The sequence below is a fragment of the Trachurus trachurus genome (genome assembly GCF_905171665.1).
Source record: "Trachurus trachurus genome assembly, chromosome: 18".
Classification (NCBI taxonomy): Eukaryota; Metazoa; Chordata; class Actinopteri; order Carangiformes; family Carangidae; genus Trachurus; species Trachurus trachurus.
In genome coordinates, this window is record NC_139909.1 from 14795620 (window position 1) to 14814369 (window position 18750).

At 40.9% G+C, this 18750-nt stretch overlaps 1 protein-coding gene across 1 annotated transcript; it reads right to left on the minus strand.

Moving 5' to 3' along the window:
• Nucleotides 1-291: 291 nt before the first annotated feature.
• Nucleotides 292-12355, minus strand: LOC311001491 (GTPase IMAP family member 8-like; the record flags this gene model as incomplete). Its single annotated transcript, XM_083992579.1, has 2 exons — nt 11461-12355; nt 292-1826 (listed from the first exon to the last, which is right to left on the minus strand). The coding sequence occupies exons 1-2, from the start codon at nt 12335-12337 to the stop codon at nt 292-294; spliced, it is 2412 nt and encodes an 803-aa protein (XP_083848705.1). The 5' UTR covers nt 12338-12355.
• Nucleotides 12356-18750: the final 6395 nt, after the last annotated feature.

An 18750-nucleotide genomic window follows, 5' to 3' on the forward strand; every position in this document is an offset into this window, starting at 1 on the left:
TTAATATGACCTAAATATACTGTGGTAGCATGTGTTTAGAGACCCCAAAATGTACAAGCAATTCCATCCTGTATTATTTACATAAAAACAATCATGGAACAATATTTCATTTTATTCAACCTTTATTTATTTAGGTGAATTTAAAATGTATTTACAGAGAATGCAGAAACTCACCCTCTTAATTCAGCACTTAAAATGTAGACACATGTGTTGCATTTGACCATTTCCTATGCAACAACATGTAAAAGTAACTTCTGTTGAGACTTTAAATCAGCATCATCAGCTGTAGATTCACTGAATGCAACAGGCTTCTGCTGCTGCTTCTGCCACTTCCATCACTGTTGCCACCACATCACTTCCTTCACTTAACCCCTCTGCTGCAGCCGCCATCTCCCCTACTCCCTCTGCTGCAGCCGCCATCTCCCCTACTCCCTCTGCTGCAGTCGCCATCTCCCCTACTCCCTCTGCTGCAGCCGCCATCTCCCCTGCTCCCTCTGCTGCAGCCGCCATCTCCCCTACTCCCTCTGCTGCAGTCGCCATCTCCCCTTCTCCCTCTGCTGCAGCCGCCATCTCCCCTACTCCCTCTGCTGCAGCCGCCATCTCCCCTTCTCCCTCTGCTGCAGCCACCATCTCCCCTACTCCCTCTGCTGCAGCCACCATCTCCCCTTCTCCCTCTACTGCAGCCACCATCTCCCCTACTCCCTCTGCTGCAGCCACCATCTCCACCGCTCCTTCAGCTGATGCTTCTGCTATTCCCTCTGCTGCTGCTGCTCCGTCAACTGCATCTTCTGTTGATGTTTCGAGTGCTGGTCCTGGTGTTTCACCTTGTTGCTCTCCTCCTACATTTGCTGTGGTTTTGGCCATTTTCTTCACCAGTGCCGTTAGTACTTTGTAACCCGGTATCGCCACTGCTTGTTCTTCTGCAGCTTTCCCCTTAGCTGCTCCTGCAGGTGTTTTTTCTTCTCCTGGGCGTGCTTTTGTCACTGCTTGTCTAATTATGTTCAGACCTTTTGCAGCAGTGATTAAAAGTGCAACTTCTGATCCAAGCAAAGCCATCATCAAACATTTACCTGCAACGTAAGCAAGCTTGGCAACATTCTTCTTATAGACAGAAGATTTGGTTTTCTCTCTGGTTTCTTTCTGACATGTGTTTCCCTCCTGTCTGGTTGCTTCCTCCTCTTCCTTCATTTCTGTCTCCACTACTTGTAGGAACTCATTTGTGTAGTGACCACCTTTGTTGTCTGCTACAATCTTGTCAATAGTGTTGAGCAGCTCCTCCACCTGCAGCTGGTTGCTCCTGTATCCGCTCTGTGGTTCACTTTTCCAGTATTTGTTATCAACGACATGGCAACGACCACCACACTTTTTAACAAGATCAATCAAACCTTCACTCTGACTGACAAACTCCTGAATCTTCATTCCTTCTGGAAGCTGGTCGCCATGAGTGAAGACAACTACAGTGTATCGTAAAGCCTCCTCTGAGAAGAACTGGCACATTTTCGAGATGACCTCCTTCTCCTGATCAGTGACGCCCTCCACTTTAAGCACAAGGACAAAAGCATGAGGCCCAGGGGAACTCTCTACGATACACTGGAGTGTTTCAGACTGCATGTCCTCCTCTGACGTGCTCGTGCCGAAGAATCCTGGCATGTCAATCAAGGTGATGTTTCGCCCCTTGACAAGTTTTGACTCTGCTTGGCATTTACTTCTTTGTGAGACAAGAAGCTGGTTTATCTTGAACACAGTCTCTCCCAATATGGTGTTGCCAAGGCTGCTCTTCCCAACTCCAGTTTTCCCCAGGAGGATGATCCTCCTTGTTGGTGGTGCTAGAAAAGAATAATAACTCAGATTTAAGCCTTTGATGAACAACATATGCACACCCCTTCTAATGCGCAACATGGGTCTAAAATGACCCGCATTCATTTTCCATGTGAATTCATGCTGGGTGAGTGTTTCTTTGCGGTCTTGCGATCTTTTAAAATCAATATATTTTATGATTGAATCTTCCAAGTATCATTTGAATACCTTGTTTTTAATTAGTACAGAGTGTTATTTCCATTTTTACTTTTTTATTTTATGAACAAACAGACGAAAAGTCTCAGAGTGGACCAGTTAGCTAGCTAGCTGTTGACATTTCTACATTCTGCTGTATGCTACAGTAGAACATGTCAGCTAGCTTGGTAGCTGTTGAGATGTTCTAATATAGATAGAACATGTCATCATGTTAACAGCTTGCTAATATTAAGGTATTTCCCTTTTATGACAAATAATGTAGCTACTTATTCAAGGTAACTAAAACCTTATCAATTATTCACAGTTATCTTGAATGAGTCATCATATGTTTCATTAGGTTAATTGGAATAATTGTAAAACAAGTAAATATGATTATATGTGCTTAAAAAATAATGTTTACTGAAGTAAATGATAAATACTGTGCAGTGATTTCAAAGATATAACATTGAAATAGCCTACTCAGACATAATAAACTATGGCTAGCTGTTGACCACAGTAGAATATGTCAACAGAGCTATTATTTATTCATTTTATTTATTTATTTAAAAGGGACAATACACATTAATGAACATTCGTACGTGTGCACAAATGTAAATGCATCAGAGTTAGCAACTTGCTAATTTGCATCCGTAGTCCCTTGTAACACACAACCAGACAGAAATACACAAGAATTACAGTGGTTCACAATCATACACATTCATACCTATATGTGACAGTTGAGGTTCCTGTCACTATGCCTCCAATTGATCATGTGCCCTGGCTACTTGGCCAAGGGGATGTCCCTTTGGGTGACTGGCAAGCGCGCGTGACTCTTACCCGGGAGGTGTGGGTTCAATCCCCGCCCGGGCCCTCTTCACCTTGCCACATTCTGGCGTTGTTGGCAGGATCCATGTAGCACTAGGGGTGGGTCCATGGATTCCTTATGTGTGGCAGCCTGCGCGGAAGCACGAGGACGTGCTTGTGAAAAGAGGGGGAGAGATGTGACAGTTGAGGTTCCTGTCACTATGCCTCCAATTGATCATGTGCCCTGGCTACTTGGCCAAGGGGATGTCCCTTTGGGTGACTGGCAAGCGCGCATGACTATTACCCGGGAGGTGTGGGTTCAATCCCCGCCCGGGCCCTCTTCACCTTGCCACATATACATAAAGTGCATGTGATCTATAAAGTGCCAGGTATAAAGTGCCAGTTTCTAAAGTGCAAGTGCAAGTATAAATAGATAAAGTGCAAGTCTAAATGGATGGATCCAAAATGTGATGGCCCGCACCCGCCGCCTTGGTGGACCAAGACATTGGAGACTACAGTAGCAGCAGTTATATAAGTGCCATTCACACACATACTTAAAGAGATAAATTGTAATATAGAAAATTAAGACAAATGGGGGGAAAAGAACAAGTAATGTAATCAAGGAAACAATGGTCTGCTGTTGGTATAGATAGTGAGGGAATGCTAAAATTAAAGTATTCTTGCTATGCTTGGTCCACTCCACTGAGACAGTTTTGTTCATTTTTGACACAAAGTAAGAAATGAAAAGTGGAAATAATGACCCCACTAATAAAAATCAAGATATGAAATAATACTTGGAACATTCAATCATAAAATAGATAGATTTCAAAAGTTACAGCAAATAAACTATCACTCAGCATGAAATCACATTGGAAATGAATGTGGGTCATTTTAGACCCATGTTGCGCATTAGAGGGGTAGTGATACAAAATGTGTTTTTATTAAAAAAGTAAAAAATAAAATAAGGATGTATTATGATCAAAAACAAGTTAATTGAGGAATACCTGGATGGAATACTATATGATGAAATACATTTTTTGCAAAGATATAGCACAAAAAAACGAACTCGGGTCACTTTAGACCCATGTTGTGCATCAAAGGGTTAATTTATTTCTGCAGCATACATTTAGTTCTTTCCTTATGCTTAGTGAGTACTATGCTTGGTCACTTTTCCTGTAGGAAATTTAATTTATTTTTTCGCAGTGCGATGTTTGACATAATTTTAGCCAAGTTAGTTTTTTGTATCATCTCTCAATGTACTGTATTTCTTTTTAATGGGTTTTGCTCATTGAGAAAAGGAAATAATTCAAAGGAGCATTAGTAAATAGTAACATAAGAAATGGCAGAATAAGAGAAAGTAATCTGAACTCACCTGCCATGTGGTCAAAAAAGAAAAAAGGCAACTGAGTTAGTAATTAACCAGGTTCTCAAATAAAGGCCCAGTGTCTTATTTTATTTGCTCTTGTTCTGGTTCACTTATGTTTGAACCATTAGAAATATACTAAGACACAAGACGAATAATGTGTCTTCATCTACAGCCTGAATGACTATGTTATACAGGACTTTCTCTAATATACATTTGCCACATCTGTTTGTCTAGTCTAGTTAATGATCACTCTGATGTAATAAAAAGTATGCTACTACTTTTGGCTGGTGTTTGTTTCACTTCACTGGATACAGAGTGATGGTGACCATAAAAATTATATGAGTTTATACAAGCCTGACCTTTGGATTTGGGATGTGAGACAACACACACACACACACACACACACACACACACACACACATACACACACACACACACACACACACACACACACACACACACACACACACACACACACACACGCACACACACACACACACACACTCTCTCTCTCTCTCTCTCTCACTCTCTCTCTCTCACTCTCTCACACATTTTACAGTCTATGATCACAACCAACACAGTCTCACCCCTTTGCGTCAAACGGTTGACGCTTGGTCAAGGCCCCTTACGTCAATATACTGACGTGGAGGGGGTACCCTCGAGGTCGTTTCTCGACGAATAGGGCCACTCATAGACTTGAATGCAAATCCCTCATCCTCGGATTTTGACGCAGGGGGGCGGGACCGTTTCTCCCTCGACGTTGCTCCAGAACGCAAAGGGCCACTCATAGACTTGAATGCGAATCCCTCATCCTCGGATTTTGACGAAGGGGGGCGGGACCGTTCGCGTTGTTTCCAGACGCTCAAGGTACCCCTCAGCGTGGGACCTGAACGCACAGGGATTTCAATTGATTTTAATGCAATCCCCTCCGCGGCGATATGTGACGCTCAGAGCAAGTGCTCCAGCCATCCATTCACTCCTATTCCGATCCGGCCGCGGTGCTGAAAGACGCCGTGAGCTCCCCTCCCATTGGATAACTGATCCTCGTACCATTTGCAGCTGAATTCGTATATTTATACAGCAATTTGGCCGCAAAAATAACATTTCAACATATTTTTATGACATTTCTAACGAGAAATGTGTGTTTTACTTTCAAAATCTATGTTGAACGAATTCAAATTATATTTTGTTTGGCAAATTGAATCTGTTAAAATGTGTACAATATGTTCATTCAGCTTTCTGGCCATAAAAACAACATTTCGGGATATATCTGGCATTGTTTGAGGACATTTCTAGCGAGAAATGTATGTTTTACTCTCTAAATATATGTTGAATGAAAGCAGATTGTGTTTTATTTGTCCTGTAACGATATCACAGCTTGTGCTTGTGACTGTCGAGCCGCTTTGGGCGTCATGTTGCCATAACAACGGCCCGCAGACCTATTTCTCCAGCCGACAGGCGGACATGCAGCTTCCGCGTTGTTGCCGAGGATGTGACGTCATTGCAACGGCGCCACCGGTCGCGACCATAGCCTGCGACACTGCCATCTACGGCGTCTGGACGGAACTACAACACCTTAACAGTGTGGAAATTAAGCCATGTTGATTTAATTCAACAACATGTGAATAAACAGTGAGGAATCAGAACAGTTAGACAGCTCTTTTTCAACAAAGTCCAAATAATTCAAGTAACTCAAGTCATATAGGCCTTTTTTTTTTTAAATTCCAGAAAACAACATTTCTCCCCCCTTCTCCCTCCTCCCGCCCAGGAACCTTAGTTTATAATATAGTGTAGAATGAACCCGTCCACTGTAGTAATGTTTATGCACAACTGCACCACTTTAGCCAGCTCCTTTATTTCTGGTTTTACATTGGACAAACTGATTAAGGCTCCATTTTCAGGAGACACAGCTATTCTTTAATAACTTCCACATTCATTGGGTTACGTTCAGAGGTTTATCAGGGCAGGGCCTAGGGTCATCCAGTGTTAGCAATTACAGACCCATCTGACCTTCACAGGGGTCACAGGTCAACTTTTCATGTGAAATTTGACGATTTTTGCTATCAATTCAGGCATAAAACACCAATACTTTGAGCCGAGAAGCTGAAATGTTAGCTTCTAGTCCAGACCTTTGAGCAGATTGAGCGTGCCAAATATCAGGGCTGTGTTCCACTCAGAAGTGTCCAAAATGGCCAAAAAGCAGTGTTCATTTCTAATCCTTCATTGTGTACAAGACTTTGTTGAAAAAGAGCTGTCTAACTGTTCTGATTCCTCACTGTTTATTCACATGTTGTTGAATTAAATCAACATGGCTTAATTTCCACACTGTTAAGGTGTTGTAGTTCCGTCCAGACGCCGTAGATGGCAGTGTCGCAGGCTATGGTCGCGACCGGTGGCGCCGTTGCAATGACGTCACATCCTCGGCAACAACGCGGAAGCTGCATGTCCGCCTGTCGGCTGGAGAAATAGGTCTGCGGGCCGTTGTTATGGCAACATGACGCCCAAAGCGGCTCGACAGTCACAAGCACAAGCTGTGATATCGTTACAGGACAAATAAAACACAATCTGCTTTCATTCAACATATATTTAGAGAGTAAAACATACATTTCTCGCTAGAAATGTCCTCAAACAATGCCAGATATATCCCGAAATGTTGTTTTTATGGCCAGAAAGCTGAATGAACATATTGTAGGCCTACACATTTTAACAGATTCAATTTGCCAAACAAAATATAATTTGAATTCGTTCAACATAGATTTTGAAAGTAAAACACACATTTCTCGTTAGAAATGTCATAAAAATATGTTGAAATGTTATTTTTGCGGCCAAATTGCTGTATAAATATACGAATTCAGCTGCAAATGGTACGAGGATCAGTTATCCAATGGGAGGGGAGCTCACGGCGTCTTTCAGCACCGCGGCCGGATCGGAATAGGAGTGAATGGATGGCTGGAGCACTTGCTCTGAGCGTCACATATCGCCGCGGAGGGGATTGCATTAAAATCAATTGAAATCCCTGTGCGTTCAGGTCCCACGCTGAGGGGTACCTTGAGCGTCTGGAAACAACGCGAACGGTCCCGCCCCCCTTCGTCAAAATCCGAGGATGAGGGATTCGCATTCAAGTCTATGAGTGGCCCTTTGCGTTCTGGAGCAACGTCGAGGGAGAAACGGTCCCGCCCCCCTGCGTCAAAATCCGAGGATGAGGGATTTGCATTCAAGTCTATGAGTGGCCCTATTCGTCGAGAAACGACCTCGAGGGTACCCCCTCCACGTCAGTATATTGACGTAAGGGGCCTTGACCAAGCGTCAACCGTTTGACGCAAAGGGGTGAGACTGTGTTGTCACAACCAGTGATTACATAATGCAAAACTTTATTTGCATTATATTGTAGGGGAGACGGGGACTAACAAGGGACGGTTGCAACAAGCCTTACTTCTCCAATCAGAAACATGCTAGAGTGATGACACTCACACTGCACATTCACAGTTAGACCCTCTACCCACCAATAATAGAAAAGACATATTCAGCATCTTACGAAGGAGTATTAGGGCCAGCCAAAGAAAAAAAAAAAAACAGCCCAAAAAAAAAAAAATCCGGCGCAAGGGAAAAAAGCAAGAAAAAAAAAATCCGGCACAAGAAAAAAAAAAAAAGTCAGGTGGAAAAAAAAAAAAATCCGGCACAAGAAAAAAAAAAAAAGTCAGGCAAAAAAAAAAAAAATCCAGCACAAGGAAAAAAATAAAAAAATTCCGGCACAAGAAAAAAAAAAAAAAAACAGGCAAAAAAAAAGAAAAACTGCAGGCTTGACCACGTAGCTACCACAACAAAGCGACAAGCCACTGACTGCTCCATGACAGCAGCAGAGTGACAGACAGGCTCTTGTAGTAGTATTTGTAAATACTACAAATACTACAGGAGAGGAGGAGAGGAGATAGGCCTATCCTGTAGTATTTGTAAATACTACAGGAGGGGGCAGAGACCTGGATCGTGGTCTAGTCACGGAGGTGTCTCCAGTCACGTTTAGTCACGCTAAACGTTAGCTCATATAACGTCTCTATGTAGGCTAACTTATAAATGATTGTGTGTGTGTGTTTGTTTTGGGTGGTGGGCAGCCATGGATATGGGGGACAGCAATGAAGAACATGCATTGCTGATTGCTGTAGCCTACGTTAGCAGCAGGGGTTGGACACGGAAGTGATTCGTGTGCTGATTCTGAAGTAGGCCTACCGCTTAAGTTTTCTTGTTTTCATTGTCATTGAGTCATTGAGTCAAAGTTAATCGGCTTTATTGTTCACTTTTATGGCGCTGCAGAGTTTGGCAGCCTGTCTGTCACTCTGTTGCTGTCATTGAGCCGACAGTCGCGTGTCGCTTTGTTGTGGTACGTGGTCAAGCCTCTGCAGTTTTTATTTTTTTTGCCTGGCTGTTTTTTTTTTTTTTTCATCTGACTTTTTTTTTTTTCTTGTGCCAGATTTTTTTTTTTTTTGCCTGACTTTTTTTTTTTCTTGTGCCGGATTCTTTTTTTTTTTCATCTGACTTTTTTTTTTTTTTCTTGTGCCGGATTTTTTTTTTTTGCTTATTTTTTTCCCTTGCGCTCGATTTTTTTTTTTTTGGTGGCTGTTTTTTTTGTTTTTTTTGGCTGGCCCTAATACTCCTTCGTAGCATCTGCTCCTGCTTGTACTGAGACAAAGTTGTTTTAAGGGTATGAAAGTAGCTTTTTTCATGAGCTGTATTTTTGTCATACTGTCCTGACCTTTTGTATGAATTAATCCAAACCTACCTAGTTTGAATCACTGTTTTGTTGACTATCAAATGACATGGTTAGCATGTGTCAGTGTCATTGTGTCTAGTTTTGTCATGACTGACAGGGTGGGGACGGTTGCAACAACTACCATTTGAATATGGAAGCACTATGCAAATGCAAATGTATAAAATGAAACATTTTTAGCTTAAAATAGGCACAATATAGCTATTTTTTTCCTCATGATGAACAGAACAGCCAATTATATTAAACCACGAGAGACTAAGATTTCAAAATAATTCTCCAGATAACTTCCTATAATGAAATATGCAATTTGTAATCTTATTCTATGGGACAGACGTAGCCACATATATTTTCCTTTGAAAATTAGAGAAAAGAAAATTTATTTGATGTCATACAGTGAATAAATCATCCAAAAGTAGAGTACATGTTTATAAAAGTTTCTTGTATTGCAAATAGTTCCATTCTTCTTGTCTCACACTGAGCTATTGAGTTTCATTACCACTGTTAACCTCTGCACATTGACTCAAGGCCTATGTTCTACGCAAAACAAAACTCCAACTGTTCTCTGATAAATATTACTAAATAACTAAATAATACTATAGTATTACTGTAAGACAATGCATATTTTAGGAATACTATGCTTATTGAGACAAAAATAAAAAGTTAATTAGTGAAATTTAATGTATGTTTAATATGTTGCAACCGTCCCTGATCCGTGTTGCAACTGTCCCCACGTTTGGGGTCAGTTGCAACGTCTGGATTCTTCCATTCAAATGAATATTGTGATTGATGTGTCATATGTAACCATCTTTAAATGGTATGACTAATTAGCTGACAAATGTATGTTTAATCTATAAAAGTTTGGTGAGCCTAGTCCAAATAGTCTCTGAGTAACTGAGAAAAATGTAAAAAGTGTTGCAACTGTCCCCAGTCTCCCCTACACGTGATCATTGAGTCAATATACAACATGACCAAAATATACTGTGGTAGCATGTGTTTAGAGACCCCAAGATATAGGCTACAAGCAATTTCATCCTTTATTATTTATATACAAATAATCATGGAACACTATTTAATTGTATTCAAACTTTATTTATTTAGGTGAATTTAGAATTCATTTCCATGTTTCCCACATTCTGTTATAAACTATAAACTGTTTTATTGTATGTAACAACATCTATTGCACGTCTGCCCGTCCTGGATGAGGGATCCCTCCTCTGTTGCTCACCCTGAGGTTTCTCCAATTTTTCCCTGTTAAAAGGGTTTTCCATGGAGTTTTTCCTCAGTCGATGTGAGGGTCTAAGGGCAGAGGATGTTGTTGTGATGCTATGTAAAGCCCTTTGAGACAAACTGTTTGTAAAAACGGGCTATACAAATAAAATTGCATTGCCTTGCCTTGCCATTTAAAACTGACCTTCCTTAGTCAGCCCAAAATGACAAGGAACCCCCAACTAGAGCACTGGAATAAGAGGTAACAACACTTCCATTGACTCCCGTGGTAAGCATTTTGTGCCCCGAGTGGCAGGATATGGGTATTGCAAAAGTGCCCAGAAAACCCATTCACTCCAATGTGTGTTGCCCACTTGCTTGTAAATTGATGAAAACGGCCGTGTTTTTGTTTTTAGGTGTCTTGGTCAAATTACACTTATAATTTGTTTATTATAAAATGTAGATTGAAACATTCATGTAGAAAACTGTTTTGTTTTTTGTTTTTTTTTACTCACCTGTGTGTTAATTCTTTTCCCCCATACTCAAACAAGAAATTAAAGAGGAAGAAACCCTGCAAAACCTTTTTTTTATCATCAAAAGATTTGATAATTCATGTTGTCATTTAAGACTCCCATAAAGTACACTCGGATGCCACATGTTACACATCTATGCTGCTTTATTAATTTAACATCAATGATGATAGTACATTAATTTTACAGCAACATCAGAGCTTGTTATCATCAATATTGTTTGTTATCATTAATGATCTAAACTATTTAACCTTTTTGATAAAGAGTACAATCCACTTTTATTCAGCCAGAAAGCACAAACAAAAAATGTGATGTTAGTTTTGAACAGTGACAATCTTTTTTATATAGCTTTAGCCTTTCGTTCATTTTTATTATCCAGTATATGAATAAACATAATCAAATGATGGATTAAAGGTAGCTGATAGCAAGTTTTTACTGTGAGATATGATGTTTTAATGATGAGCCCTCAAAATTTGCAAGTCATTTTGGCTTTCCATCCTGTCCTGACTGTGGATGTAGAATTCTGTCAAACAATCCAACTGTGCTATCAATGACACACAGGGCGTCATCTTTGACAGCCCCTGCTGTCATCTTTACAGCTTGCCATGGTGTTTCTGCCTCCTCGGATGCATAGTATCCTCGAACACCACCAGCCCCTGCTCCTAATACAGCAGCTCCAATTGTAAGTGCTGCTCCAACTTTTCCTGCTGCAGCTGCAACTGTTCCTCCAGCTGCACCTGTTCCTGCTGCTGCTGCTTCTCCAGCTACTGCTGCTGTTCCTGCTGCCGCTGCTGCTCCACCCGATGATCCTCCACCTACTAATGCTCCTACTGTTAATTGTAAAGCTTTTTTCATATATGGAGTCTTTGCAGACATCTTTAAACCTGTATAAACTACTGCAACCATCGCTGCTACACCACAAAGAGCTCCTATCAATGCACCTGTTGCAACACCTGCTGCTCTGATCCAAAATCTATTAAATACACTGGCTTTAGCCCGTCGTCTGATCTCTTTCCCTGGCATATTTCCTGGTGACTTTCTAATGTTTGCCTCTTCTTGCTTGATTTCTTCCTGCACTGCTTGTAGCATCTCATTGGTGTAACACCTTCCTTGGTTTTCCTTCATCTTATCTATTGTTTTCAGGAGCTGTTCCACCTGAAACTGGTTGTTCCTGTACTGATCTTCTACATTTCCGTTCCAGTATTTATTGTCAATGACATGGCATCGATTGCCACACTTCTTCACCAGATCTTTCAGAGACTTGTTCTGGTTGACAAAGTCCTCAATCTTCTTTCCTTCAGGGAGTTGGTCACCATGAGTGAAGAGAACTACAGCATACTTAAAAGCTTCCTCAGAGAAATACTTAATAATTTTGTTGATGACAGCCTTCTCCTGCTCTGTGAACTTTTCCACTTTCAACACAATGAGAAAAGCATGAGGCCCAGGAGCGCACTCTATGATACACCTCAGTATCTCAGGTTTCAGAACCTCCTCTGGTCTTTCTGTGTCATAGGAACCAGGAGTGTCGATCAAAGTGAGGCTTCTTCCATGGACGGATCTGGTTTGTGCTTCACATTGACTTGTTTCTGAGTTAAAATTGTCACTGGTCTTGAACAGTTTCTCTCCAAATATGGTGTTGGCCAAGCTGCTTTTCCCTGAGCCAGTTTTTCCCAACATGACAACTCTCCTTGTGTTTGACTCTAAAAGAAACAACAACAAAAACATATCAGTATGAGTGTTAGGACAACAAAGGTCCTTGGTGTTCAAAAATTACAATGAAAGGAAAAACACTTATTACTAAAAAGATAGAAATAGGCTGTAGGTAAAATTGCATGGACTATCTTAATATTTTTACACCATGGATAAGGACCACAACTGTTGGTGAACATTTATGCTGAAATGTACAGAAATAGAAAGGGACCAAGAAAATGTGTAACCCATGTTGACAGCTGAACATCAGGGCAATAAAACATGAATATATTATGGAGCATAGTAGCACCAGACTAATATCAATATTTAAATATACTTTTTGCCTTTCATTGATAGCACAGTCAAGAGAAACAGGAAATGGGGAGGCAAGGCGGGGGCGCTGCAGCGAGGACTATAGCCACTGCATATGGGGCGACTGCTCTACCCACTGAGCTAAACGACGCCCCAAGTGTCTATGATATTAAAGGAGACAATTAGAAGTGAAGCCTGGCTGTAAATCCACATATTTTTGAACTATAGGCCTACATTGACTGAGTTTGAGCTGGCCACAGTTTAGTGGTGAGTCCTTTCCACTCATTTCATGGATGTATTCAGACATAGGCCTACAGTATTTTCCCTAGGTTGCCCAAAAATATGAAAAAGTACTAAGATTGACAAAAGAAAAGCAAAACCATCCTTCCATGCTGAAGAGTTTCTTTAAAAACACACACAAGAACTTGAATGAGAAATAAGCTTTTTTTATTTGTTGATTATTTATTTTCCAAAAACATTTTTCAACAGAGAGAGTGGAGAGTTTAAACTAAGCATGAGAAATCCAGAAACAACCATTAACTTGGAGATGATTTCACATCACTTACTTCAGTTTTTCACTTCTCTAATTTTCATGTTTGTCTCCAAAAAAGAAACTCAACAGAAAATTAGTGATTTGCTAAACTTGTAGCATTTATAGCAAAGCACAAAGTAACATCAAAACAGTGCCATAATGCTCTCAGAAAGTGAGACACTGCAATGTTTGAGACAAGCCCAGAGGAGATGGTGGTCTAGAGTGACATCTAGTGGCAAAGATGATCACTTTCTATTACTCTGTCACAGGATAGAGTGTATTAATGCTTTGGGTTCCATCATTTTTGAGATGAGGAGCACACCAAAGAACACTGCTCCAGCAGCCATCACCGATCTCTTAGTTAGAAATGACGGTAACACTTTCTATGAGGCCCCTCCTTATAACGCATTATGATGCGATCATAATGCGGTTATAATGAGGTTATAACGATTTATAACTAGTGTTATAATGACTTATACATGTTCATGATGTGTTATAATAACAATTATAAGCAGATTATAATGTTTTTTTATAATGTTTTATAGGGGTGGTGAAAAAAATCGATAATCGATTAATCGCGATTATTAAATGACCGATTATGAATCGATTATTAATTTTCCAAAAATCGATTATTTATATTTTTCAAAAAAAAAAAAAATTCAATTTTTTTTTTTTTATATTTTTCAAATTGTAATACAAAGGCGAGTCCTCCTGTTACTGGATGTCATACAGGATTTAACCACAAGGTGGAGCGGTCTGTCTGTCATAACAAGAGGCTGTGTAACTGAGCCAGCGAGCAAGTGTGTAGGTGCTAACAAGGTGCTAACGGTGCCGGAGCGAGACAAAGATCGATACAATTGAGTGGCGACAGCTTTTGATGTCGCCGCCAGCGCGGTCACGTGGTTCATGTTCCAAACTAGGCTGCCGCTGTCATGTTTTTCTATGGGACAGACAGCAGTGAGCTTGCTTTTGAAGCATAAAGTCCGCTAGCTTAATGCTAACGTTGTATAATGTAAAACGGGCTAACAGAAATTAGCATCGCTACAACCATAGCAGTAAAGCTGCTAAAACTGTTTTAATTCTGGCTTTAGCGCTGTTAACACGTCACAACATGTGGACCAGCTGGTCTTCCTCCATAAGAATCTGGTTGCTCCAGAGCAATGATTTGATCACTGAAGTTGAAGTTACACAGTGTGCTCTGTTTTTATAACAGTAGGCTAAAGTAAAATGTGTGCAAACTGGTTGTTCCAGAGCAATATTATTTGATCACTAGTTACGTGTGTTGTGTTCTGTTTTTATAACTGTGTACATTATCTAAAGCCTACAGTAAAATATGTGTTGCATATGTCTTTCAAAAAAATAGACTTACTAATTTAAATCTCCTTTGTGACACTTCCAAAAATACAAAGGGTCCATGATCAGTTAAAGTAACTTATTGTAACAAAAAATCCAAGAATCAAAAAATGAGCCAACAAGCAATCAACGCACAAAGAGAAAACAACGGCAACGGCGACGACGACCGGAGGAGAACCGTAGTTTCGCTTTTACCCACCACGTCTCTCCCTCGACGCAGAGGGGAGGGGGGAGGAGGGAGGGCAGTGTTTCGTACCCGTGCAGGGAAGTTACATAGTGCAGTTTCAGCCGACACGACCCGGCTCAGGCTGCGGCGGCAGCACCATTCATCCTATTAACCATTTTTCTACCATTGCAATGAGTCTGGAAACATTATTTTAAGGCCGAAAAACTCCGCAATGTTACTGAAACTGCACTATGTAACTTCCCTGAACGGGTACCAATCACCGCCCCCCCTCCTCCCCCCCTTCCCTCTGCGTCGGAGAGAGACGTAGTGGGTAAAAGCGAAACTTACGGTTCCCCTCCGGTCGTTGTCGCCGCAGCCGCCGCCGCCCCCCACCCCACTCACCCCCTCCTCCCCTCCCCCGACCACCCGCCACACAGTCTCCTTGCAAACATGTGGGAAATACTGTCGTTTAGCAATGGGAATAAACGCTGGATGCGCTGGCTGATAAGCTTCGTTTTCGTTAAGTTTCGTTTTTCCCACCAGATGGTGGAAGCACTGAGCTGAAACTCCGCAATGTTGCTTTAAGATTAAAAGTTGTCTGTAGTTAAAATTTAACAGATGTTATATCCCCACTTTCTGTTTTTGACCAGGCACTTAATAATTCTGTTTTCTTGTTGACCCTATAAGGAATCTTGAAGTGCTCTGGTTTAAGGGCGGGGCGGGGTCTATGGTTTTCTTTAAACATCTCACCACTTAGGCCCCGTCCAGACGAATACGCGGCTTCACCGAATCCGATCTTTTTCTTAATCGTTTTGAAAAAAATCTCCGTAAACACAGCATCGTTTTCAGAAATACCTGCGTCCACATGGGTCCAGTGAAAACGACCCAAAACGCTGTAGTACATACTGCAGGCGTGTGTGGAGCGGGTGGAGCATGTGGCGCTGTAGCGCTGCCACACACAAACACAGAGAAGAAGACGGGAGGTCCCCGCTGTAATTCAATAGAAGAAGAAGTCCCCCGCTGTCTTCAAACTCAGACATGGGATTAAATGTTGACAGAGAGTCGTGTCAGAGTAAATATGACGATCAGTGATGATTAAACAGGCGCGATTCAGCCGCAGCGTCTGAGCGACCCGACGGCAGTCGGCCGTTGTTGTTGTTACGTCCACAGACTGTCAGTGTGCAGCTGCTGCAGCGGTGTGTGTGTCTGTGTGTGTGTCTCAGGTTACAGGTAGAGCGGTGGGGGGCATGACATCATCGTTTCTGAAAAAATCCGTATTGGCCGTCCAGACGAAAACGCTGGGGCGGCGTTTTCAAATTTTCCCACTCTGGGACCCGTTTTCAAAAAATACCGTTTTCACCCCCCGAAAACGCCGGATTTGTGTGGACGCGAGGCCAATCCGATAAAGTATTTATCCGGATTCCAAAAAAAACGGATTCGTCTGGACGGGGCCTTAAACATGTGGCTGACAATATTTTGTTAGATACAAAATTTGGTCTTTTTTTGACCATGTTTACAGTTGTGAAAAATAAAACTATTTAATTTTAAACAATGGGTTGTCTGTTTTTCTGCACAGTGGCTATAGAAGTGCCCTCTAGAGGGTGCCAGAGGGACATGGACCTTAGGCAAAGTATGACCACTTGTATTGATTTTTTAACTAGCTAATAATGTATCATGACTTTCTATAACCCACCAGAGTGTCCTCACTTTACTTAAAGCATCCAATGACAGCTTATAAACAATTTATAATGTATCATGACTTTCTATAACCCACCAGAGTGTCCTCACTTTACTTAAAGCATCCAGTGACCGCTTATAATGGTTTATAATCACTGTTTAAGCATTATACCATCTCATACAGCCATTATTTGACATAACACTTATAATAAATTATTATAATGTTATAATGTATAATAACTGTGATTATAATGCGTTCATGAGAGAATAGTTATAATACTTTATGATACATTATGATGCTTAAAGGGACAACGAGGAGTTTTGGAAAAGCGAAGCGTTTTCACACTACATTTATGAGCCTCCGCGCGCACCGTAAAATTCTTTTGACCGGCGCAAGACAGACTCATGTTTTCATTCATCAAGAATTAAAGTCAGAGGTTCAAAGAGGTTCAGTTACCGTCGTAGTTCCGACCATAAACGGCGATTCAGCTGCGTTATTCTCATGACTCGTTGCGAAACCGAAAGTAAAAAATGCTGGTCGGCTCGACCAGCATCTCCGCCACCACTAATAATAACAAAATAACGATAGAGACAGAACGATATATTTATCGAAAATGGGCCCATTAACAAGTGTGGGTAGCGGAGATTCATCCACATTAACGTGAGACTTTTTTTATAACCGAATAGAAACTCCTCGTTGTCCCTTTAAGCCCTTATAAAACATTATAAAAAAACATTATAATCTGCTTATAACTGTTATTATAACACATCATGAACATGTATAAGTCATTATAACACTAGTTATAAATCATTATAACCTCATTATAACTGCATTATGATCGCATCATAATGCGTTATAAGGAGGGGCCTCATAGAAAGTGTTACCGAAATGACTTCAAATACGTAAAGATACTGAGAAAAGATTGTGATGCTCGATTAATGTTCTTCTCTTGTTCTTCCTGCCATTCCTGCAGCATCTTTGAACATGTATACAGGTTCAAAATTATTCTGCAAATAATTGAACAAACCCATGTCCCAGTCAGCCATATACATAATACATTACATGATACCCCTCTATTTGTGTTAATTTAAGACATTAAGCATTTAAGACATTATTTCACTTCATTCTTTATGATAATCATGTATGAAAAAAAACATCAGGGAGGTGATTCCAAAGATAATAAAGTACATAAACACATGTAAAAAGAGTGAGTGCATAATGACATGAAAGTGAACACATACTACAACAAAGACGTTTTTCCTTTTCTCCCATCTCCCAGAGACACCAATTTAGCAAGTTGGTCAAAGCAAGCCTGATTTCTAAGAGCTAATGTATCTGACCAGTTGAAAAGTCTTTTTATTGTAAGAACAACATTTTTAATGCTTTACCTAAATATTAACTTTGTATAAAAAAAGAGATGTGAACAAGCTTTTTGTATATGAAAATATTTCTTTCAAAAACATTTTCTGTTTGGAAAAAAACAAACAAAAAACTTTTCTACCAAGTGTAAAAAGTCAGTTTCTATAACGATTTGGTTGTTCTGTCACATTGTGAGCCATTTCAAAAACAGCCCTAGCTGTGTTCACTACTGCCTCCCTGAATGAACCTGCTCGACCAGCTTCTTCAGATCCAATAAAACCTCCGACTAACGCCCCTGCTGTTGCTGCTCCGGCTGCAACGGCTGCTGCTGCTTCAGCGAGTTCTGCAACTGGTGCACCTCTTGCTACTGCTGTTGCTGCCGCTGCTATCCCTATGTAGGCTCTCTCTGGTGTTATCGACTCTTCTACTGCTTCCCTCCATGGTCCTATTCCTGCTCCTGCTATGGCTTTGACAACTAACGCAACCATCACTGGCACACCAAGCAGACCTCCCAACAGGGCTCCTGTGGTAACACCAGCTAATTTCTTGAGAAGATTAGAGACAATTATTGTTGCCGTCTCTACGTTCTCTTCCTCTGGCAAGTGTGGAAATAACTCTCTGTGCCGGCTTATCACTACTTGTCTTACTCTCGATATTAATTGTAGCATCTCATTGGTGTAGAGACCTTCTTCTTCTACCATGTCTTGAATTGTGTTCAGTAGGTTTGCCACCTGGACTTCATTGTTCTTGTATTCATGCTGGTTGTTTCTCCAGTATGTATTATCAAAGACATGGTACCGATTACTGCACCTCTGCAGCAGATCAATCAGCATCTCATTCTGACTGACATATTCATTAATTGTCATTTCTTCATCGATGTCTTGACCGCGAGTGAAGACAACCACAGCATGTCTGAAAGCCTCCTCACCAAAACTATCTTTTATCCTGTCAATAACCTGCTTCTCCTGCTCTGTGAATGTTTCCACTTTCAGCACAATGAG